Source organism: Panulirus ornatus, chromosome 12, assembly GCF_036320965.1.
Source record: "Panulirus ornatus isolate Po-2019 chromosome 12, ASM3632096v1, whole genome shotgun sequence".
In the NCBI taxonomy this organism is placed as follows: Eukaryota; Metazoa; Arthropoda; class Malacostraca; order Decapoda; family Palinuridae; genus Panulirus; species Panulirus ornatus.
This window is the reverse complement of record NC_092235.1, coordinates 26347824-26372215: the sequence shown is the minus strand read 5'-3', so window position 1 is coordinate 26372215 and position 24392 is coordinate 26347824. Positions and strand designations below refer to the sequence as shown.

Genomic DNA, 24392 nt, shown 5'->3' with positions numbered 1-24392 from the left:
GCGTTGAAAAATGTTTGGAATGTGAGAACTTTATCATGGAAAGCAAAAATGGGTATGTTTGAAGGAATAGTGGTTCCAACAATGTTATATGCTTGCGAGGCATGGGCTACAGATAGAGTTGTGCGGAGGAGGGTGGATGTGTTGGAAATAAGATGTTTGAGGACAATATGTGGTGTGAGGTGGTTTGATCGAGTAAGTAATGAAAGGGTAAGAGAGATGTGTGGTAATAGAGTGTGGTTGAGAGAGCACAAGAGGGTGTTTTGAAGTGGTTTGGTCACATGGAGAGAATGAGTGAGGAAAGATTGACAAAGAGGATATTTGTGTCAGAGGTGGAGGGAACGAGGAGAAGTGGGAGACCAAATTGGAGGTGGAAAGATGGAGTGAAAAAGATTTTGTGTGATCGGGGCCTGAACATGCAGGAGGGTGAAAGGAGGGCAAGGAATAGAGTGAATTGGAGCGATGTGGTATACCGGGGTTGACGTGCTGTCAGTGGATTGAATCAAGGCATGTGAAGCGTCTGGGGTAAACCATGGAAAGCTGTGTAGGTATGTATATTTGCGTGTGTGGACGTATGTATATACATGTGTATGGGGGTGGGTTGGGCCATCTCTTTTGTCTGTTTCCTTGCGCTACCTCGCAAACGCGGGAGACAGCGGCAAAAATAAAAAATAAAAAAAAAAAATATATATATATATATATATATATATATATATATATATATATATATATATATATATATATATATTTTTTTTAATTTTCCAAAAGAAGGAACAGAGGGGGCCAGGTGAGGATATTCCAAAAAAGGCCCAGTCCTCTGTTCTTAACGCTACCTCGCTATCGCGGGAAATGGCGAATAGTATGAAAAAAAAAAAATATATATATATATATTGCATATTATAGGGCAAACAATTAGAAACAGATTTATTAAAAAATGAATGATTACAAGCAACTTTGCAAAACTGTTTGTCACCACTAGCTATCACATGCTAGTTCACTTTACAAATAATGGTTGGACTACCATCAGAGTCGATAAAGTGTTTTAAGTCCTATTCATGTTTTACACAATCAGAACCCTTTCACGTCAGGTTTTCTTTCATGGTAAAATAATTTCTTACCTCTATTTTTGATTCAACCACTCGATTCTTCACAAACCTCTTTGTTAACAGGCCCATAATCAGAAAGTAAACACTGCAAAAACATACGTGGTGGAGAAGGAGGTCTTGGTACACCTGGTGCTTTATGCCTTTCACAAGGTCCCAAATAATGGAGATGGACACGCTTTAGAAGGAATTCAGGTTGGAAGGCTTCTTTAATCTCACGTGTCATTTCATGGCCATCTCCACTCACAACAACCTATAAATGAGAAAATTTACCATAATAAGTTCCATTATATTAAGAAAATATTCAGAATCTGTAAAGGGAATGGCTTTCTTTGTGTACACAATAATTCAAAAAAATCATTTTTGTATTACAAAATTAATAAAGTTGTTTCCCCCACTGTAATCACCACTTGTAAACTAAAAACCACTGAAGAAAGAAAAAACTAACCTCGGCCAAGGCTTCCAAATCATCAGTTGGGCAGACTGTGGAGCGTGAGTCAGCCAAAGTCATATTTGTCCACGTGAGCTTGATAGGATTTTGGGATATGGAACGGACGTTGATATTATCTGTTGTTGGATCATTGTACGTCTGTGCAATCTTCTCCACAGCTTTTACCTTTGGAGGAAATTAATCAGATCAGCATCAACCTTAGAGAAAATTAGTTTTGAAGTAGAGAACCTGCACTAGAGTTGCCTTCTGCCAGTGAACTTCAGGGGTGAGGCATTAAAGGCTAAGAAGTGGGACTAGGCTTCACCAGTTATGGAAACTCTCTTGTCACAGCCATCCTCTTACGGGAGTTCCCTAAGGGAACAGGCATCAGAGATATAGACAGAGTCTGTGTATACTTAAGAAAGGTGTTAAAGAGATAGATAAACGGAAATACAAATAGCCAGACAAAGTTTTCTGATTTGACAAGTTTTCTGGTTTTTCCTAACATCCAATACCATGAGCTTTAAATCAATTTGAAAATTTAAAAAAAATTGCAGCAAAACTAAAAGAAAGTATAGTAATCTGTCTCACCTGCCAGTCAAGTGAGTACACAAAGTCAAATTCAAATCTCTTTTCTAGCTTGAATGTAGCAGTGAACCGGTGGTTGTAGTTGCGAGCTTCCCGGGCCTGTTGCACATGAATCATTATTGAGTCTTTGATGATTTTTCCTTCTGAATCCAAGGCCTCTAAGAAGTATGTATATCGGCCAATATGTTTTTCTAAGGGTCTGGAATCAACATTGACCATTTATTGTTATACTATGTGAATATAAAGTCAAACATAGAAAGTTAAATATAAATCTGGAAAATTACACATATCTCTATTAACAATTTTCCAATAACAAAAAAAGAACCTTTGCAAAAACCCTATTCTGAAACATTAATATAAAAATATTACTGTATTCTTTCTATAGGGTACTAGTCAAGGCAATAAGGACACGAGTAGAGGAGTATTTTTTTAGTTCATGATATTATTTGCTTTCCCTATATCATATCTCAACTTGCATAATCAAAGAAACCTACTTTAATGTACAAGAACATATTTTTTGGGCCTTGTGGGAAAAAAAAAAAAAAGCGAAGCATGAAAAAAAGAAATGCCCAGTAACTATGGAAAGAATGTGTAAAACTGATCATACTTACAAGGCATATAATTCTTGTTGTGTTGGATTGAACTGGATCCAAGAATTGTGGCCAACTGTTAATCCATTTGAGGTCTTGAAAAGCAATCTCAAACTTCTTGTATCGCCATCCTCAACATCTTCAAAGGTGTCTCTTGGTATGGGCAGACGATAAACGTGACCAGCAATCTATTGATAAACAAATGTAGAATAAGGAAATGATGAGATGCAATGGGAGAAAAGGAAAGGAGTAAAGGAGGCTTTGGGGTAGAGAGTCCTGAACATTCAAGAAGGTGAAAGGTGTGCATGGGGAGGAATAAAATGGATTGAGATGGTATACTGGAGGAATAAAATGGATTGAGATGGTATACTGGGGGGAATGCTGTTAGAGGAATGAGCCAGGGAATTTGCAGTGGTCAAGGGAAACCATAGAATCACCTGTGGGGCTTGGTTCTAGGTAGTGGGTACTTGTTGCAGTAGATTACACATGACAACTAGACAGATGTGAGTATATGGGGCCATTGTTTGTTAGTTCCTGTTGCTACCTTGCCAAGGCAGAAGAAACGATCAGGTATGAAAAAAAAAAATCTCTGATGACTTCTCCTAATTTTGCAAGGAAATGACAAAAGAGAGTCTGGGAACTTGACTCTAGCTGTCATGCATAATTTACTGAAAGCAGAATCCACCATCCACAGCCAAGCTTACAGCTTCCTGCAAGGTATTTTCCCTACTAACTTGGGGTGAAGAGGGTGGTGAGAGTAAGTGAGCTTGGGAAGGAGACTTGTGTGAGGAAGTACCAGGAGAGACTGAGTACAGAATGGAAAAAGGTGAGAACAATGGAAGTACGGGGAGTGGGGGAGGTATGGGATGTATTTAGGGAATCAGTGATGGAGTGCGCAAAAGATGCTTGTGGCATGAGAAGCGTGGGAGGTGGGTTGATTAGAAAGGGTAGTGAGTGGTGGGATGAAGAAGTAAGATTATTAGTGAAAGAGAAGACAGAGGCATTTGGACGATTTTTGCAGGGAAAAAATGCAATTGAGTGGGAGATGTATAAAAGAAAGAGACAGAAGGTCAAGAGAAAGGTGCAAGAGGTGAAAAAGAGGGCAAATGAGAGTTGGGGTGAGAGAGTATCATTAAATTTTAGGGAGAATAAAAAGATGTTCTGGAAGGAGGTAAATAAAGTGCGTAAGACAAGGGAGCAAATGGGAACTTCAGTGAAGGGCGCTAATGGGGAGGTGATAACAAGTAGTGGTGATGTGAGAAGGAGATGGAGTGAGTATTTTGAAGGTTTGTTGAATGTGTTTGATGATAGAGTGGCAGATTTAGGGTGTTTTCGTCGAGGTGGTGTGCAAAGTGAGAGGGTTAGGGAAAATGATTTGGTAAACAGAGAAGAGGTAGTAAAAGCTTTGCGGAAGATGAAAGCTGGCAAGGCAGCAGGTTTGGATGGTATTGCACTGGAATCTATTAAAAAAGGGGGTGACTGTATTGTTGACTGGTTGGTAAGGTTATTTAATGTATGTATGACTCATGGTGAGGTGCCTGAGGATTGGCAGAATGCGTGTATAGTGCCATTGTACAAAGGCAAAGGGGATAAGAGTGAGTGCTCAAATTACAGAGGTATAAGTTTGTTGAGTATTCCTGGTAAATTATATGGGAGGGTATTGATTGAGAGGGTGAAGGCATGTACAGAGCATCAGACTGGGGAAGAGCAGTGTGGTTTCAGAAGTGGTAGAGGATGTGTGGATCAGGTGTTTGCTTTGAAGAATGTATGTGAGAAATACTTAGAAAAGCAAATGGATTTGTATGTAGCATTTATGGATCTGGAGAAGGCATATGATAGAGTTGATAGAGATGCTCTGTAGAAGGTATTAAGAATATATGGTGTGGGAGGCAAGTTGTTAGAAGCAGTGAAAAGTTTTTATCGAGGATGTAAGGCATGTGTACGTGTAGGAAGAGAGGAAAGTGATTGGTTCTCAGTGAATGTAGGTTTGCGGTAGGGGTGTGTGATGTCTCCATGGTTGTTTAATTTGTTTATGGATGTGAATGCAAGAGTTTTGGAAAGAGGGGCAAGTATGAAGTCTGTTGGGGATGAGAGAGCTTGGGAAGTGAGTCAGTTGTTGTTCGCTGATGATACAGCGCTGGTGGCTGATTCATGTGAGAAACTGCAGAAGCTGGCGACTGAGTTTGGTAAAGTGTGTGAAAGAAGAAAGTTAAGAGTAAATGTGAATAAGAGCAAGGTTATTAGGTACAGTAGGGTTGAGGGTCAAGTCAATTGAGAGGTAAGTTTGAATGGAGAAAAACTGGAGGAAGTAAAGTGTTTTAGATATCTGGGAGTGGATCTGGCAGCGGATGGAACCATGGAAGCGGAAGTGAATCATAGGGTGGGGGAGGGGGCAAAAATCCTGGGAGCCTTGAAGAATGTGTGGTAGTCGAGAACATTATCTTGGAAAGCAAAAATGGGTATGTTTGAAGGAATAGTGGTTCCAACAATGTTGTATGGTTGCGAGGTGTGGGCTATGGATAGAGTTGTGCGCAGGAGGGTGGATGTGCTGGAAATGAGATGTTTGAGGACAATGTGTGGTGTGAGGTGGTTTGATCGAGCAAGTAATGTAAGGGTAAGAGAGATGTGTGGAAATAAAAAGAGCGTGGTTGAGAGAGCAGAAGAGGGTGTTTTGAAATGGTTTGGGCACATGGAGAGAATGAGTGAGGAAAGATTGACCAAGAGGATATATGTGTCGGAGGTGGAGGGAACGAGGAGAAGTGGGAGACCAAATTGGAGGTGGAAAGATGGAGTGAAAAAGATTTTGAGTGATCGGGGCCTGAACATGCAGGAGGGTGAAAGGCGGGCAAGGAATAGAGTGAATTGGATCAATCAGGTATACCAGGGTTGACGTGCTGTCAGTGGATTGAATCAGGGCATGTGAAGCGTCTGAGGTAAACCATGGAAAGTTGTGTGGGGCCTGGATGTGGAAAGGGAGCTGTGGTTTTGGGCATTATTGCATGACAGCTAGAGACTGAGTGTGAACGAATGGGGCCTTTGTTGTCTTTTCCTAGCGCTACCTCGCACACATGAGGGCGGAGGGGGATGGTATTCCATGTGTGGCGAGGTGGCGATGGGAATGAATAAAGGCAGACAGTGTGAATTGTGTGCATGGGTATATATGTATGTGTCTGTGTGTGTATATATATGTGTACATTGAGATGTATAGGTAGGTATATTTGCGTGTGTGGACATGTATGTATATACATGTGTATGAGGGTGGGTTGGGCCATTTCTTTCGTCTGTTTCCTTGCGCTACCTCGCAAACGCGGGAGACAGCGACAAAGCAAAATAATAAAAAAAAAATAAAATATAACTTCATATACCCTGGTTCAACCAAATGACTACAAGCTGCCCTGTATACCAAATCTATCTGAATGTTCTGGAACCAATACCTCAAGAGCTTCCTTCACTCCACTGTTCCATCCTCTTCTTGGTCTCTCTACCCACCTATGCTCCTTACAATTATGATGCATAGATCCTCTTAGTCAAGCATTCTTCACTTCCTCTTCATATATATGAGCAATTTCAGCACACTCTGGTTAGCACACACACCTACATATAATTGCTTACCTTCTTATAATCATAATAATCAAGATCTCAAAATTCTCTTACCCAAGCCAATTTCTCGATGCGATTCTTGATACGTGGTGGGAAATTCCTTACTCCAATCTCTGTTGTGACAGCAACTGTGGGTACACTGGTAGCCTCGATTGGCTTAGTTGGGGTAATGGGCTTCTTTGTCACTGTTGATTTGGCAGTAAGAGGAGTTGTTGACTCAACCTAGAATGAGGAAAAATAATAAATCTTCAGCAATCATTTGTATATTTAAAGATTAACTTAAAATATATCCAACATATCTGTATTACAAATATAAAGAACCTTTTAAATATCATCACTGATGAATTACACACAAATTTCCATATGTTAATATCTTTTTAATATTAACACAAATTGTCAGGGCTTGTGTCTTACTCCAAAGCTGCATTGTTGTTCTGCTAATATCATCAGAATGGCTGTTTGAGGCTGCAACTCCCAGACACATGTACCCACATTAGCCAGGTCATCAAATACACTTTGCACATATTAATCCACTACATTCTCATTTCTCCAAAGGGTGGTCTAAGTTGTATCTATACTCACAACTGGGACTCTTTTCCTTTACCATATCTATGGCCCATTTTTCCTGCAGTAATGTTATTTTACAGTCATACATGCATGTCACGAAAAATGATAATATAATTGAGTTATGAACCAGGATTCCCAGAATTTGTCAATCTATTACTTGGATCTTTAACTTAAATCCCATATAAACAGGGTGGATGTCCACAGTGATGTTGTGAAGCTTTCTATGTTTGAATGCCTTAAAACTGTCCATTTCCATGCTGATTTCGAAAGGCAGCCAAGAAAAAATTCTCTATCTTCAGTCTTAAAAATAATTAATCTTTCATACTATTCGCCATTTCCTGCATTCGCGAGGTAATTAATAAACCAACATAAACCTTGGTCAGCTATACTTCAAACATATCCCACTCATTTAACTCAAATGATTAAACTATTTAAAATGTCAAAATCATATGATGCTTCTCATGAACATTAACAAAGTACCCAATTTACTGTTCATACTGCAGCAGGAACTGCAGTATAAAAGCATGGAATTAAATACTTACAGAAGATGTTGGATGCGTTACAATGGATCCTTCGAGCTCTGGATACAATGGCACCTCGGTTGGAAAAGCTGACTCATATGTCATTGTTGGACTGGCTTCTACAACTGGCGTTGGTTTATGAGGAACCTGACGACCAAAATACAAACGTGAAATTTCCCATGTACCAGTCTCAGCTCACTTCTATACATTACATTTTGTGTACTGAAATGCAGCAATGCAATGAAATGATGAAAGATATAGTTAGAAGCTGGACAATGGGAATGACTGGCAAACCTAAGACAGAAGAACGAATAATTATGACAGTTTAACATGAATATCCATTATTCGATGAAGATGATACAGAAAATTCTAGAGAGTTCAGGTGATACAGTCCTAAAGGAAATGATAGCAAATAGATAATATCAAGGATGTGTGATGTCACTGTGCACCTTTAATCTGATTATGGATTTGGTGTTGAAAAGAGTGAGGGACTGATCCACAACACACTAGAGGTTGGGAAGGATGAGTGTGTAAGTAAGGAGGAAGCTACAAATAAGAAGCTAGAAGCTGCAAGTAATTGCGATCAACTGAAAGGTAGTGAGGTGCAGCAGAAGGAAGAAGCAGGATGGATTGTTTGAATGGGAAGGACTTGGAATAAGTAAGCAGAATATTCCTAAGTAACATTACCTAAAATAATGACTAATAAAGACTGCTCAACTTTGATGAGAGTGGATAAAATCATCACCAATGAACTTTTGAGCAAAATATTCTCCAATTCAAATCTGGACTTGAATTGAGTTTCATCAGTTCCAATAAACACAAAATTTGAAACAAGCATATTAAGGATGTCTAAAAAATATGGAGAAAATGAAAAGCAAAGAATATGGTCAAATTTAAAGTAAAGGAAGCAAAGTCAGAGGCATCCCTGCATACTAAACAGGCACTGATGGGTTACATTCTGCTACCGACACTGTTTGGGCTGGCCCACAAAGCACAAGAAATGCTATTTCTTTTAATGCATTCTACATTATTCTTTTTTAAGCAATATCCTCTGGGCTGGAACACATCTCAATTTACATGGGTCTTTGAGTTGAACATCTCTGGCCTTTAATCCCTCTCAGCTTTAAACATGAGATCTTATGGGAAACTGGGTCACATGGAATATGAATTCACTCAACAGACACTTTTTTAGGAATGCACATACTTTGTTAAGTAACCTGCCTGTACACTTTTATCAATAAGTGATGTCAAACATGAGATATAAGGGTGTGCAAAATTTTACAAGGTCAAGAATCAAGATGCATGCAGGCAAGTTTTGAAGTTTATGAATGAGTGTGAGAATATTAAGTTGAAGCTTTATGATTTAAACAAAGCACATTACAATGCAATTAAAGGAACTTACATAGACAGGAGTTGAGATAGGCACACGTGAAAAATGAAAAGAACTTTCTGGAGATACACCACGATTAGGGTAAAATGTTGCAGATGCCTCAGGGAAAACGGGAGTGGCTAAGGATGGAATAACTCTTGTCTCTGGCTCATAGTCATCATATGAAAGGTAGTCCCCTTCTTCATCATAATCATATTCATAGTACTCATAAACATAATCAATCTTGTCACCTGAGGATACAGCTTGCCTTCGTACCCTATTTGAGGATGGGTTCACCTGCAAGAAACATACAATGTAAGGGAATACATTTTTCAGGATGGGTTAACCTACAAGAGACATACAATGTTAGGGAATACATCACTTATTCCCTTAGATACAGCAGCTACTTACACTATGCAATTAGCATGTCTATTATTACTATAATCATATTAACATATAAACATGTTAGGCTGTATCACTGGGAATACAGTAACATCAAAGAATTCTCTTTTGAGAAATCTACATTTCCTTGCATTTGGAACTGATGCAGTCTTAGGCTGGAAAAGCCTTTAGAATTCTTAAGTCCTGGGTAACACCAGGACTCTCATAGATATTAACCCTGGGGTAATTATACATAAATGAAAAGATACAGTAACCTAGCTTTAATCTCTAAATCATCCCTAAAATGACAAAGGAACCTTTACATGCACCCTACTCAAATTTTGACTGTACAAAGACCATTCACATGAATCTCTTTAAATTACTCTGACCTCAAGGCAAGAAAGTTTAGTCTCTTATCTTTCATGGAGTAAAGTGATTCTTGCCATTTCCTGTATAAGCAAGGAAGGGTCAAGAACAGATGACAGGTGCCTTAGGGAAAATCCTCACTTGGCTCCTGACTCTGTTCTTTCTTTTGGAAAGCAATACAGGAAGGGAGGATTTCCAGCCACCTGCTCCCACCCATCTTTGTTGCCTTCTATGACATACAGTGATCATGTGAGCAGTATTCTTTCTCTCCAACCCCTGAGGAAATCCTTCCCTCGTTTTAAATGTTCCAAAGAAGGAACAGAGAAGGGGGTCAAGTGAGGATATTCCCACTAAGGCTCAGTCCTCTGTACTTAATGCTAATACTATTTTCACCATAAAAAAAGACAAATCCTCCTTCCTGAGTTAACAATATGCTAAGACTTTTTTGCATTATGAGTCAATGATTTAGTAATGGATGACAACTTATAATAACTGACCTTTCAAGGTTTTAATATCTACATCATATGTTCATATGTTAAATCTGTACCTGAGTCACATGCCAACCCAAGACTGGGACATCTAATAGTTTCTGAAGCTCCCCATTCTTGGCTGCTGCTTCTGTATGATCAACTTCTGCCTGATTCTTCTTGGACACTTCCCCAGCACAACCCACGGCCCACTGCAGCTGAGAAAGACTTTCTGATCGATGACCACTGCTCCCTAACCTAGCACTTCCTGGTCCTGCTAAGATGGCAGAGTCATCTGCCAGTGGATCAAAGTCATCTGGAGCAGATACCAAGGATACCTACAGGAGGAAAAAAAAGAAAAAAAAAAAAAAAAGAAAAAATTAACCCTGAGAGAAATATTAGTGAAACCTATGGAGACATCTCAACTACCATATCCTTCATTTGTACCTAACATAAAGTAAGGGTGTTTTCTCACAGGCAACACAAATGTTCTTTACTTTGAAACGAGTACAGTAAGCGAGAGGAATCAATATGCAGAGAAATTAAAAAATGAAAAATGGTTCAAGTGTTCAGACCTAGCTAACAATGTTGCTACTTTTGAAGACAGAAATTAGTAGCTAAATGAAGTCATATCTGTGGTTTGGTAAATGCAGGACATTTATATGCACAATAAAGCATCAAGTTTTTGCCATAAATGGCACAAATAAACACATTTCATCAAGAACATCATTTGTGAAGCAATTAACTACAGGATATCAACATGAAATATCAACAGCAACATAACTCAATCACCATTACCATTCTGCAGTTCATCCACTTATTCCCCAAGCCAAACACGTATATGTAAAGTTAAAAGAACTTGCCTCTTTTACTCCTAACGATCTGGTTGCTGACTGGAGGAGTTTGACTCGAGCCTTAGGCTCCAGTGTTGGAAGATGGACATCAAGGATCACAGACAACATAGTTACGTCCTCTTTAGGACGACATCCCACTTCCCGCAACAGGGTAGAACCTGCAATTTTACATCAGACAATATTTAAATTAACTTAAAAGTGCCTTTTCCTACAATTATCTGGAGAAAAAAGGTTATTTCTCCAAGACAGGAGGACCAGAGACAATAAGTGGTAAATTAACTTCTCCTGATACATAAATTGTAACTGCTACTCAGCAAAGTGAAGTTCCCAATATGTGTAAAAAGATGTTCAGCAGTAACAAGGAGGGAACTCTGGATTTTAAAAAGTATCTCTCAATTTCTTTTGAGTATTTCACAGGAATCTAAAGGGATTATTGACATAAGGATATAGGAAAACATATTTCCAGAGTGTAGGGATGCAGATAAAACCTTTTTGACAGTTCCAAGCTTTTCTCATGTATGCACTTCTGTGCATGACCTGAGTCAGCCAGTCCAACTAGCAACCATGCTGTCTATGGTTTTGCATAACAAATTCTGTCTGTTAAGTTCCACATGACAAACCCTTGGGTTTTATGGAAACTACAACTTGAACTGAATGGAGAACAGCAACACCAACCTGGCAGCTCCGTAACATCAACAGCAAAGACATCCTTTGCTACAGAACCATCCTTCCCTTCAGCCTTAATGGTAACGTAGTGATGACCACGGTCTACTGGTCGGGGTACACCCTCTACCACACCACGATGACCATCCCAGGACATCCATGGAGGTAACCCCTTCACCTGCAACATAATTGCATTTAAAATGCTATAACTTAAAACTACAAAGAATAATATCATAAACTCAAAACCTGAATACACATCAAGTGCATACAGCAATACTTTAACTAAGGCCATTTCGTATCTTCACACAGACTGCTGTGTATATAATGTTGACAAAGAAGTAATACTGGAAAAGATTATAGGCAGCAGAAAGTGTGGCAAATTGTTCACAACATTTGTTACTGTGTGAATGAGACAAATCGTAATATACAAAAGTACAATGGAATTCAGAATTCCTTTGCAGTCATCATGTGTTACTATAATCATCAATAATAATAATAATAATATTATCATTATTACCACTACTACTACTATTTTTACTTATGAATCATTATCATCATTTTTACAATCTGTGGGGATGGGGAAAAGAATACAACCCAAATACATAAGATGTGTCACACAAGGTGAATATAAGGGGCAGAAGCAAAGACAGGGGGAGCTGTAAATCCTCCCCTACTGTTTTACTTATTCCTAAAAGAAGAAAGAGGATAGGAAGCTAATTAAGGTTATTTTTTTCCAAGGGGGTAAAGCATAAAAATATGAGAAAATGTCATTATCATTATTCTTAGTCATTATCAATATTAAATGTTGTTTGAGGGTGGTGATGGTGGAGAGGGACAGGTTAGGTCAGCAAGGGGTGGGGTGTTTTATCAAATTTATTGCTACATATTAAGTGCTAGCGTCATCCACCAGGCATTGTCTGCAGAGAGGGCAGCCTGCCGCAGGCGGGACAGGGCCCTGACAGCTGCTGACAATCCTGACCCTGGTACTCATATTCCCTCCTCCTCCTCAGTCCCCACACTGGTGGACGACCTACACTCTGCTCAGTTCCCACAATTCACCGATCCATACTGGTTTCCTCTGGCCTATGTAGGTTTTACCAGAGGTCTGTTGCTGACCCTCAGACACTAGGCTTGGACCATACTTTGCAACTGCTGGTCTAATCAGTCAGGCTGTTTGAGGCAACGGTCTGCGGGCCGACATACAGACGGCAAGTTAATAATGGCAACCAGCCCAATGGATAGTAACGATGACCACCATTAAACTACCCAATTTGGTATTATAGATGGCAAACGTCTAGCTGACAAGATGGCAATCATCCAATGCGTAGGTTAAATATGACAACCAACTAGTAGGTGTATGTGACAACCACAAATCTTTGGCAAGAATATGACAACCACCCAGCTGGCAAGTTAATCAAAAGATGGCAACCACCTAGCTATTAAGTCAAATCCCAACCATGCAGTTGACAAGTAAAAGGTGGCAATCCCACCGTTGGCAAGATAAAGATGGTAGCCATCCAACTGGCAACCATCCACCTGGCAAGGTGGCAACCATCAGGCTGGAAAGTGGAAATGGCAACCATTCCGCAAGATGGCTACCATCCAGTTGCCAAGGTGAACATGGCAACCATCAATCAGTCAAAATGAAGATGATCATCATAAATTACCAACCATTCACCTGGCATATCAAAGATGGCAACTATCAACCTATGACAGACAGGGGAACACGCCCGTGTAATTCTCCGGCGTTCCATTAGAAGCCGTAATGCACTCTTATCTCCCACCCAAGTGAGTCTGGCCCCGATATAACATCAGTCTTAATTCCTAGATATTACACAACCACATTCCACACGTTTGGCAGCGGAAACCTCCCCTGACGTCATCGTCAAACCCGCTTAACCCTATGATTGGAGCACTGCGCTGCCTCAAGTACACACGTCATTGCCATAGTGGATAGTACATCTATGATTGGTTGTACCGACTTTGGCTCCGCCCTATAAGTGTGACGTTATCGTCGGTCACACTTTAGGACGCCAAGAGGTGAGTCATATAAAGCTTCCCGGCAAAAAGACGAGACAAAATCTTTGCCACACAAAGCCTTGCTTACGCACACGAGGCGTCTGTGCCAGGCACTGAATCATTCTAGCAGAACTAAAGTCCTTAAATAAATGAAAAAAAAAAAAAGACCCCGCCCCCTAAAAAACTATCAAACGAAGAAAAAAAGTTACCTTAAAAAAAGCAGTCATAATAATCTCTCAAAACCGGATAAAAACGATTCTCTCAACACGAGACAATGACCAGTGAAATTCAAGGTGTTTCAGCCAGTGTGGAGGAGTCGTGAACAAGTGCCCCCCCCCCCCCTTCAATATACTGAACGTCTGAAACTTTTCATTTTGTTTCTCTTTCCAGCCACAGCCAGCAGACCGGCGGCAGGAGAGTCTGCCCAGCGCGGGTAGAGCCGGCCAGTCACACTGGCTGTGTCCAGGGCCCACCAGACGCCGGGTAGGGGATGGGAGCTACCTACCCACTTGCCCTTCCCCTCTACCCCCCCTAATAAAGCCCCGCTACCCCTCCCCCCCATCCTAGAGCCTCCCTACCACTGCAGACGTCATCACTAACACCCGTGCAGCACGCTACCCCGTGTGTTATGGTCTACCCTCGCTGTGTTATCTCTGACGGAATGTTGTTAACAGCGTCCGAGAGAGAGAGAGAGAGAGAGAGAGAGAGAGAGAGAGAGAGAGAGAGAGAGAGAGAGAGAGAGAGAGTTACCATTCGCATGTTGGGGGGAGCGAGTTCCGCTCCTGTTGCCCGGAACCCACGCCAGCCTGACCCTAGGCTAGTCCGTGCTGACTCATGGTCAGCAACGCTCCCTCCCCATGTCGATGGATTGTACCCGCTGTACCCTCTATACTTGCCTCCATGCATCCCCTACACATGTGCCCTTCATCCATACTATCAGAAATACTTTACGTATATACAGACAATTAAATGGTCGTGCAGCCCAGGGGAGTATCTAGAGAAAATAGCGCCTATGGCAAGCACCGAAATAGCGCCCCTGGTTTGATTAAAAATGTTCATACAGTGGATGTACATAAAAATATATAGTGTAATTATAAAGTGTTGAAGAGTTAGGCCAAACTTAATTCTAAATAAACTCTTAAAGAATTACAGAATCTTTTGATCAAAATTATAACATAGAAGCGGTAATGCAACTGATAGCAGCAAAATATTACTATAGTTGAAAAATGGGCTAGATACGTTACTGGTGCAGCTCCATGTCTTGAATATTCGCTACTGCCATACGACTTCATAAATTCCTTCTTTTATGTTATGTACGCTGTCTGCATTAACCATGTCCTCAGTGACTGTGTGTGTGATGCCTACAGGTGGCAAGGCGGCTCGTCTAGATCAAAACCACCCCAAAGACCGGCGTCTAACGTCACACTCCCTCCCTACAACAGCTTCACGAAACTCGGCAGACACGCATCTCTGCCATGGAGTCCCGCCAATCCTTACCTCACTCAACACACCTCACTTTCTAACGATAACATCGTCCGAGGACACTTACCTGAGGCTTCAAGAGTGTAAGTCCTCGTCAATAACGGTACAGATCAGCCCTGCTCTCCAACCTTACCTTTTTCTCTTGGTCCTGATGTGCCACAGCGTTAGGCAATATGGCAGTGCAACCGTATGATATGCCTCATCTCAAGTTTGTCTCAGGGGACACGCCTCACTAGAGAACGAGAGGCTTACCATGGATTGATGTCTCTTTTGACTGACTCAATCCCACCTGCCCCAAGATCATGGCTACAGAAGTCCTTACAAGGCGAAAAATAAGGCCATCAGCCCGAACAAGACTTGAGGGCCAACCCTGCCTCACCCTCAGTTTCCCGCTTCTGAACGTTCAGTTCATTTATGTAAAAAACTCAATTAATTACATCTTTAATAATACTTTGCAATACTCTTCTTATCTTTTCTATCATAGTTTATTTCCCTTAAAAACAAACACAAACGCCATTTACTTGTCCAAGTAAAAGTAAAGACACTTTACTTCGTAAAGCTCCTATCACTGCAAGCAGTTACAACATACTTTATTAATTAATTCTTTTTCCGATACGACTTTCATTATTTTAGTACTTCCACTACAAGTCACAATTTCATGAAAATTAACTGCACTTTAGTTCAACATCGGAGTTATAAAATATTTGTAATATCCTCCTAAAATAACCAGTGCCAATAAACAGTCGGTGAGCATGTGGCAACTCTCCCTTTGTTTACACGAGGGGAGGCGGCTGGTCATGGCGCCAAACTATCGCTTTCGCGGGAGATTCAAAATCACTCAACCAACTAAATGTTTATTTAGTTCCTCTGCTACATACGACCTACCAAATGTTTCCTCTTTAAGACGCTGCTAAGAAATCTTTCTGAGTTATAAATATCAAAAGCGATATCAAAACAGAAAAAAGTATATTTTGCTGACATTTACACACGATGCTTCCTGGGTGAGCAAATAAGCAAAAAGTGAGGTAAAAATAATGCTTGGGTGAAATCGTCATCCCTTAGAGTCATCAATGAGTTCTTGAAATACGAACAAATGTTTACACAGTACACTGGATGCGTCAATATTCGCCAGCTGGAGAGGTTAGGGGGTTGGGGATTATCCACGAGATGACCCTGGGCCTACCAGACATATGCTCTTAAAGACTTTCACTTGACCTGTGGGTGTGATACGAGAGTCACTAAGCCAAGTCACACCTCTCTCTCTCTCCTCTCCTAGTCTTTATACCCGTCACCATTCTCCCCAGATCAATCTCCCCATTACATAATAATAATAATAATAATAATAATAATAATAATAATAATAATAATAATAATAATACTATTATTAACAATTCCACGAATAGTAAAACAGACGCCATCCATTATGTACTTATTCTTTCCATGTTTTTCCATCCATCTCCCAGGTCACATTAACCCTTACCCAGGTCAATCTGACCTTCTCCCAGGTCACCTTCACTGCCCACTCACCGGAAAGCGAGAATAAAAGTGGCTCCCTGCTAACAGACAGCCGGCCATCCATTGCTGAATACACAAGGGAGAGAGAGAGAGAGAGAGAGAGAGAGAGAGAGAGAGAGAGAGAGAGAGAGAGAGAGAGAGAGAGAGAGACTGCTTCTTGTTGGTGTGACGGTGACGGATGGCTTTCACAGTCGGCTCTCGCCTGACTATTTAACTTCAATTACGTGACCCCCAGACAGGCCCACCCTAGGGAGGTCACAGTGCCCCCTGACCTGCCCTGGTGCGGCCCTAATACCATCAAATAGCACCTCATTCATTCCAGGTGGCCAGCCAGACGACCTGACTGGTCGTAGTGCACGTCTCAAGGGTCGTGTTCCGCGGTAAGGTCGTCTGCAGTTGTGCATAGCAACTGTTACGTCTGCATAATGATGTGTCAAGTCTATATCGCGTCTGGTATATCTCATTCTTTTTCTTAATTCTAAATACCATTCTATAAGAAATTAACTGCACATATTACATGCATTAATTAATATGATTAGTTATAATAATTCTCTCTAAAACAAAAAGTAGAAACCGGGTACTATGTATATTAAAATTATTCTATTTACATGTAGTCATCTAACTAAGCAGAGATCAGGTATTATAAATATTCTGTTTTCATCAGGAATAATAATCAACTCATCTCTCAACACAGCACGGTATAATTTTAATTTAGTTTTAAAAATCTTTATTTAGAGATCGCGTGGGCTGTGTTTATGGTCTGGCGTCCATGACTGTGTGAGCTGGGACCCTGCTCCTCCTGCTCTCTTTGTTTACATTGGGGCTCCGTGCGCTGGCAAAATTCTTCTGAGGAATTACTGCCCTCCTGTAACTACATATCAAAATTTTCTATCATTAACACAACTGCTTCATTATGGCCCCTCATTATACAATCCTACGACTACATTCCATCATTAACATCTTTAAGCTTCGGTCGGAATTGATGTTAAACACAATAAAATCGGCAAATGGTGTCAACGTGGTCGGTCTGTTAGCTCAAGGAACGGTCGCTGACGGATACATTCGCTGGTTTTCAACATTTTATGGGAAACTCTCGCTGATTTTTTTTGTTCTATCTAATGTGGTTGCTGATGCTGCCGTCACTATCTCTCATTTCTGTGTCGGGTTATAATAATACACTTTCCGACCGCACGACGCGTGAAAACTCCAACCCCACTGAGCACAATAGTACGACTCTTGAGCACAACGGTACGACCCTAGAGCACGACGAAGTGACGCTCAAGCATAAAATTGTATCAAAACAGCATACCCAAAATTGCACTATCGTGTTGAAACGCCGTCCGTACCGTTGTGTTCAGGGGCCGCACCGTAGTGGCTAAGGATCGTATTGCAGTGGTCAAGGATGTACCGCAGTGGTCAAGGATGGTACCGCAGTGGTCAAGGATCGTACCGTAGTGGTCAAGGATCGTACCGAAGTGGTCAAGGATCGTACCGTAGTGGTGCTCAGGAAGCTAGTCTGATGCTTGGCATGCGTGTGGGACCTTCTGGCATATATTAGGATAATAATAATAATCATCAAAAAGTTTCACAGAATTCGAACCGCTGGTGAGTTCTGTGAACACTGCCCTTACGCCATTTATAATGTGACCCATGTACGTGCCTTAAACCATGTCCTGCTGTGGTTTATGTAAGTCATACACTTCACTGGTGTGGTATCTGTGACTTCAGCCACCACTAACCTGTTTTAGTCCATGTCCCACACTCTATAAGAGGTTTAGGTTGTCTCAAAACCTGTCTTGGTGTGGTTTTATGTCTTATCATTATCCTGCAGTGGTTTGTACTGTCCTAGACCTGTCAAGTGGGGTTTATATATGTCCTTCATTTCTGAGCTGGTTTATAATTCAAGCCCTAGATATCTGAGGAGATCTATATTGTCTTAAATCAGTCTTAGTGTGGTTTATATGCCTAATATTCCCCCTGATGTGGTTTATACCATCCCAAAACTGCCTACTAGTTGTATGCATGCCCTAATGACCTCTAATGAGGGTTATACTGTCCCAGACTTGTTCTGGTGTTGTATATTAACCCTTCTGTGCACATTACGTGCCTACATACCTACGCAGATGTGGTTTTAAGTGCCCACAATCCTGTTCTGGTGTGGTTTAAGTGCCCATAACACCGTCCTGGTAAGGTTATGTGTCCATAACCGTGTCCTGGTGTGGTTTAAGTGCCCATAACCGTGTCCTGGTGTGGTTTAAGTGCCCATAACCGTGTCCTGGTAAGGTGTAAGTGCTCATAACCGTGTCCTAGTAAGGTTTAAGTCCCATAACCGTGTCCTGGTAAGGTTTAAGTGCTCATAACACCGTCCTGGTGTGGTTTAAGTGCCCAACAACCGTGACCCGGTGGTTCAAATGTCCATAACCCTCTCCTGGTGAGGTTTAAATGCCCACAACCGTCCTGGTGAGGTTTAAATGCCCACAACCGTCCTGGTTAGGTTTAAATGCCCACAACCCTGTCCTGGTGTGGTTTAAGTGTCATTAAACCTAGTTTACGTGGGAGAGGTTCCACCCTGGTGTTGCCAACGCTTGCCAGTGTGCATGGTTTACGCCCGGTATACAGTTTACTCCAGCCGAGAACAACAGTTTACCTAAGAGGAATGGAAGGAGTAAACTTCTCCACGGGTCATGGTAATGTGAGGGACAACTGTGAGACGTGGCGGTAAATGGGAGGGGCCAGGCCAGAACAGGAGTGGGAGAGACGGGAGAGAAAGGCATGGGAGAGAGATAAGTGGTGTGGATAAAAAAAAGAAGCGGAGGTGGGAGAGAAGACAAGGAGAAGAGTGACCAGCAGAGACTGATAATGAAGGACGGAGGTACAGTTATAAGTAAGGAGGAGAGGATGGATGATCTATTGATGGACAAGGTGAAGGTGTAGGTGATTCCCCTGGCGGGGGGGCATTAGGTGAAGAGTCACCTGGAGATGACGTCACGCTCTTCATTACCTTACGACCTCACGACTCATGACTTTAGTCTTAATTCATCGAACCTTCGAACCACTTCCTTCATGAAGCCCGGAGCGCATGAGGCAATGCTGGGTCTACTCTCGCTACCTTGGGACTACTACTACTACTACTACTACTACTACTACTGTATACGTTACCCACCCTCCTACATCATCGCACACAGAATATAGCAGCCTCAGAAGCGACTCCTACGAGACATAATTAGAAAGTTAGGTCAGAAATCTGGTCCTGGTTAGTATTCAAACTCAGGAGGCTCAAGGCTACGGATGAATTATAAACAGGAGGCCAAGACCGGAGGCTGGCAGTCCTAGAGATGAACCAAACTGGTCGTGGTGGCCGAGCTGCCACAAGCCAGCAGGACGCGGGATGGAGGTGTGGTCGGACGGTAGCCACCAACACGCTAGCGACCCACCCCACCAGCTCACCGCCTCTCTGGCGTACTGTAACCTGAGAACGCGGTCACCAGGTGACCCTCTCTCCACACCTGAATACTGTTATGCTCTCTCTCTCTCTCTCTCTCTCTCTCTCTCTCTCTCTGACCCTGAACAGACTGATCAAAAAGTCTTGATATCCACAGTGCCATTCGTTATTTTTACCACAACTAAAAGTGTCATCCCTAAAGATTACCTTTGCTAGTACTTCTACTACCACTACTACTATACTACTACCACCATTAACTAAACCAGAATAAGCATTCTTACATCAACTGCATCAGCTGTACACTCACACATACATAGAGAGGCACTTCAATCATCTGCTGGGTGAACAGTACACCCTGGGCCCTACAGACGGCTCCTGTAGCAGCACCAGCAGGAGGGATATGGCAGGTCAAGTGGCGGGGCCAATGTAGGGCACCAGACACACACAGCTGGAGCAGACACACACAGCTGGAGCAGACGTACACAGCTGGAGCAGACGTACACAGCTGGAGCAGACGTACACAGCTGGGGCAGACGTACACAGCTGGAGCAGACACACACAGCTGGAGCAGACACACACAGCTCACCAGGGGTTGTCTTAGCGTCTGTATGTAGGGAACTGACCAGAGGCCCATGGATGCCCCACTACGGGGTCCAAGAGAGCCACACTAAGGGGCCATGGATGCCCTACTAAGGGGCCCAAGAGAGCCACACTAAGGGGCCATGGATGCCCTACTAAGGGGCCCAAGAGAGCCACACTAAGGGGCCATGGATGCCCTATTAAGGGGCCCACGAGAGCCACACTAAGGGGCCATGGATGCCCTACTAAGGAGCCCAAGAGAGCCACATTAAGGGGCCATGGATGCCCTACTACGGGGCCCAAGAGAGAGGCAGACTAGAGCCCCTGGAGAACGAGACCTCGGGCCCAAGGACGTCCGACCAAGGGCTCCCCGGGAATGCCCTCGTCGGGCGTGTCATGTGGCGGGGGCAGTGCGCCAGGGGCATGACCTCTTGACCTGTACTCCTCCAGGTGAAGGTGGTCCCGTATCCTAGGACATGGCCCGCCACCCCACCCTGATGATGATGATCATGATGATGATAATGATAATGATAATGATGATAATGATAATGATCATGATAATGATGAAACTGTTCCAAAAAATAGGGAAATTAAGTCAAGTTATGCGTCCATTAAATTAACTACCTTCACAGACCACAAACGGGACGTTTATACAACAAATAAAAAAAAAAAATCTGATCCATCCTGGCGAGAGATGCCGTACACTTCCAGCGGAATATCTCCGTCCAGTTTATGGTGGTGAGGGAGGGAGCTCGGCGTGTCTTGACACTGTTGCTTTGTTGCTGGTGTGATCAGTCAAACTGTTGTTGGGTGTGCGGCCCACGCGCGCCCCTCCTCATGCTGAGTGGGCAAGTCGAGTACGTACACTCACACGGCCTCTTAAGGAATTTCTTGTTCTTTTCCTTTTAAGGACTCCAGTCGTGGGTTAAAGACCCCCCCCAACCCCCCGGAAGCCAGGGTTAAATGGCACACTTGAGGCTTTCCCACACCAGCCGGGGAGCGCCGGCGTCCTGCTTGTGTCCGTAACGAGCTGAGCAGAGAGGAGAGGATCCACGTTGCCCTCCATACCATGACACCGCCCTCGCTCACCCCCGACACTTGACCCCATTACCCCCAACCCTAGTGTGTCAACCCCATCCCCTCATCCTACACCCTCTCTCTCACATGACACCAACTTCCACGCAGACACACACACACACACACTTGCCCTCTAGCACACCCCTGGTGTTCACAGCTCGTAATTCTGCCTCCCAGCAAAGCCCAAATTACCTTTAATAATTCCCGATGATTGTATGTTCATGCATGAGTGGTACGTGTCCTCTCATGATCTACCCAGCGTCCTCATGAATCATGAACCTTACCAACCACCACCCTGTACACCCCTGCTCACCCTGGCCAACCACCACCCTGTACACCCCTGCTCACCCTAGCCAACCACCACCCTGTACACCCCTGCTCACCCTAGCCAACCACCACCCTGTACACCCCTGCTCACCCTAGCCAACCACCACCCTGTACACCCCTGCTCACCCTGGCCAACCACCACCCTGTACACCCCTGCTCATCCTGGCCAACCACCACCCTGTACACCCCTGCTCACCCTGGCCAACCACCACCTGTACACCCCTGCTCACCCTGGCCAACACCACCCTGTACACCCCTGCTCACCTGGCCAACCACCACCCTGTACACCCCTGCTCACCCTAGCCAACCACCACCTGTACACCCCTGCTCACCCTGGCCAACCACCACCCTGTACACCCCTGCTCACCCTGGCCAACCACCACCTGTACACCCCTGCTCACCCTGGCCAACCACCACCCTGTACACCCCTGCTCACCCTGGCCAACCACCACCCTGTACACCCCTGCTCACCCTGGCCAACCACCACCTGTACACCCCTGCTCACCCTGGCCAACCACCACCTGTACACCCCTGCTCACCCTAGCCAACCACCACCCTGTACACCCCTGCTCACCCTGGCCAACCACCACCTGTACACCCCTGCTCACCCTGGCCAACCACCACCTGTACACCCCTGCTCACCCTGGCCAACCACCACCCTGCTCACCCTGGCCAACCACCACCTGTACACCCCTGCTCACCCTGGCCAACCACCACCTGTACACCCCTGCTCACCCTGGCCAACCACCACCTGTACACCCCTGCTCACCCTAGCCAACCACCACCCTGTACACCCCTGCTCACCCTGGCCAACCACCACCTGTACACCCCTGCTCACCCTAGCCAACCACCACCTGTACACCCCTGCTCACCCTGGCCAACCACCACCTGTACACCCCTGCTCACCCTGGCCAACCACCACCTGTACACCCCTGCTCACCCTGGCCAACCACCACCTGTACACCCCTGCTCACCCTGGCCAACCACCACCTGTACACCCCTGCTCACCCTGGCCAACCACCACCTGTACACCCCTGCTCACCCTGGCCAACCACCACCTGTACACCCCTGCTCACCCTGGCCAACCACCACCTGTACACCCCTGCTCACCCTAGCCAACCACCACCTGTACACCCCTGCTCACCCTAGCCAACCACCACCTGTACACCCCTGCTCACCCTGGCCAACCACCACCTGTACACCCCTGCTCACCCTGGCCAACCACCACCTGTACACCCCTGCTCACCCTGGCCAACCACCACCCTGTACACCCCTGCTCACCCTGGCCAACCACCACCTGTACACCCCTGCTCACCCTGGCCAACCACCACCTGTACACCCCTGCTCACCCTGGCCAACCACCACCTGTACACCCCTGCTCACCCTGGCCAACCACCACCTGTACACCCCTGCTCACCCTGGCCAACCACCACCTGTACACCCCTGCTCACCCTGGCCAACCACCACCTGTACACCCCTGCTCACCCTGGCCAACCACCACCTGTACACCCCTGCTCACCCTGGCCAACCACCACCTGTACACCCCTGCTCACCCTAGCCAACCACCACCTGTACACCCCTGCTCACCCTAGCCAACCACCACCTGTACACCCCTGCTCACCCTGGCCAACCACCACCCTGTACACCCCTGCTCACCCTGGCCAACCACCACCTGTACACCCCTGCTCACCCTAGCCAACCACCACCTGTACACCCCTGCTCACCCTGGCCAACCACCACCTGTACACCCCTGCTCACCCTGGCCAACCACCACCTGTACACCCCTGCTCACCCTGGCCAACCACCACCTGTACACCCCTGCTCACCCTGGCCAACCACCACCTGTACACCCCTGCTCACCCTGGCCAACCACCACCTGTACACCCCTGCTCACCCTGGCCAACCACCACCTGTACACCCCTGCTCACCCTGGCCAACCACCACCTGTACACCCCTGCTCACCCTGGCCAACCACCACCTGTACACCCCTGCTCACCCTGGCCAACCACCACCCTGTACACCCCTGCTCACCCTGGCCAACCACCACCCTGTACACCCCTGCTCACCCTAGCCAACCACCACCCTGTACACCCCTGCTCACCCTAGCCAACCACCACCTGTACACCCCTGCTCACCCTGGCCAACCACCACCCTGTACACCCCTGCTCACCCTGGCCAACCACCACCTGTACACCCCTGCTCACCCTAGCCAACCACCACCTGTACACCCCTGCTCACCCTGGCCAACCACCACCTGTACACCCCTGCTCACCCTAGCCAACCACCACCTGTACACCCCTGCTCACCCTGGCCAACCACCACCTGTACACCCCTGCTCACCCTGGCCAACCACCACCTGTACACCCCTGCTCACCCTGGCCAACCACCACCTGTACACCCCTGCTCACCCTGGCCAACCACCACCTGTACACCCCTGCTCACCCTGGCCAACACC

The 24392-nt window shown here is 44.7% G+C and overlaps 1 protein-coding gene across 1 annotated transcript in view; it reads right to left on the bottom strand.

The window, feature by feature from the left end:
* Dg (Dystroglycan) overlaps positions 1-24392 on the bottom strand; it is a 124370-nt gene that overhangs the window by 15881 nt on the left and 84097 nt on the right. Inside the window, exons 3-12 of the mRNA XM_071667622.1 lie at positions 11509-11674; positions 10843-10991; positions 10060-10317; positions 8799-9062; positions 7418-7543; positions 6363-6530; positions 2730-2896; positions 2122-2317; positions 1549-1716; positions 1203-1353 (exon numbers count right to left, since the gene is read on the bottom strand). Of these exons, the coding sequence (XP_071523723.1) occupies positions 1203-1353; positions 1549-1716; positions 2122-2317; positions 2730-2896; positions 6363-6530; positions 7418-7543; positions 8799-9062; positions 10060-10317; positions 10843-10991; positions 11509-11674 (1813 nt within the window). The remainder of the gene's footprint in view (positions 1-1202; positions 1354-1548; positions 1717-2121; positions 2318-2729; positions 2897-6362; positions 6531-7417; positions 7544-8798; positions 9063-10059; positions 10318-10842; positions 10992-11508; positions 11675-24392) is intronic.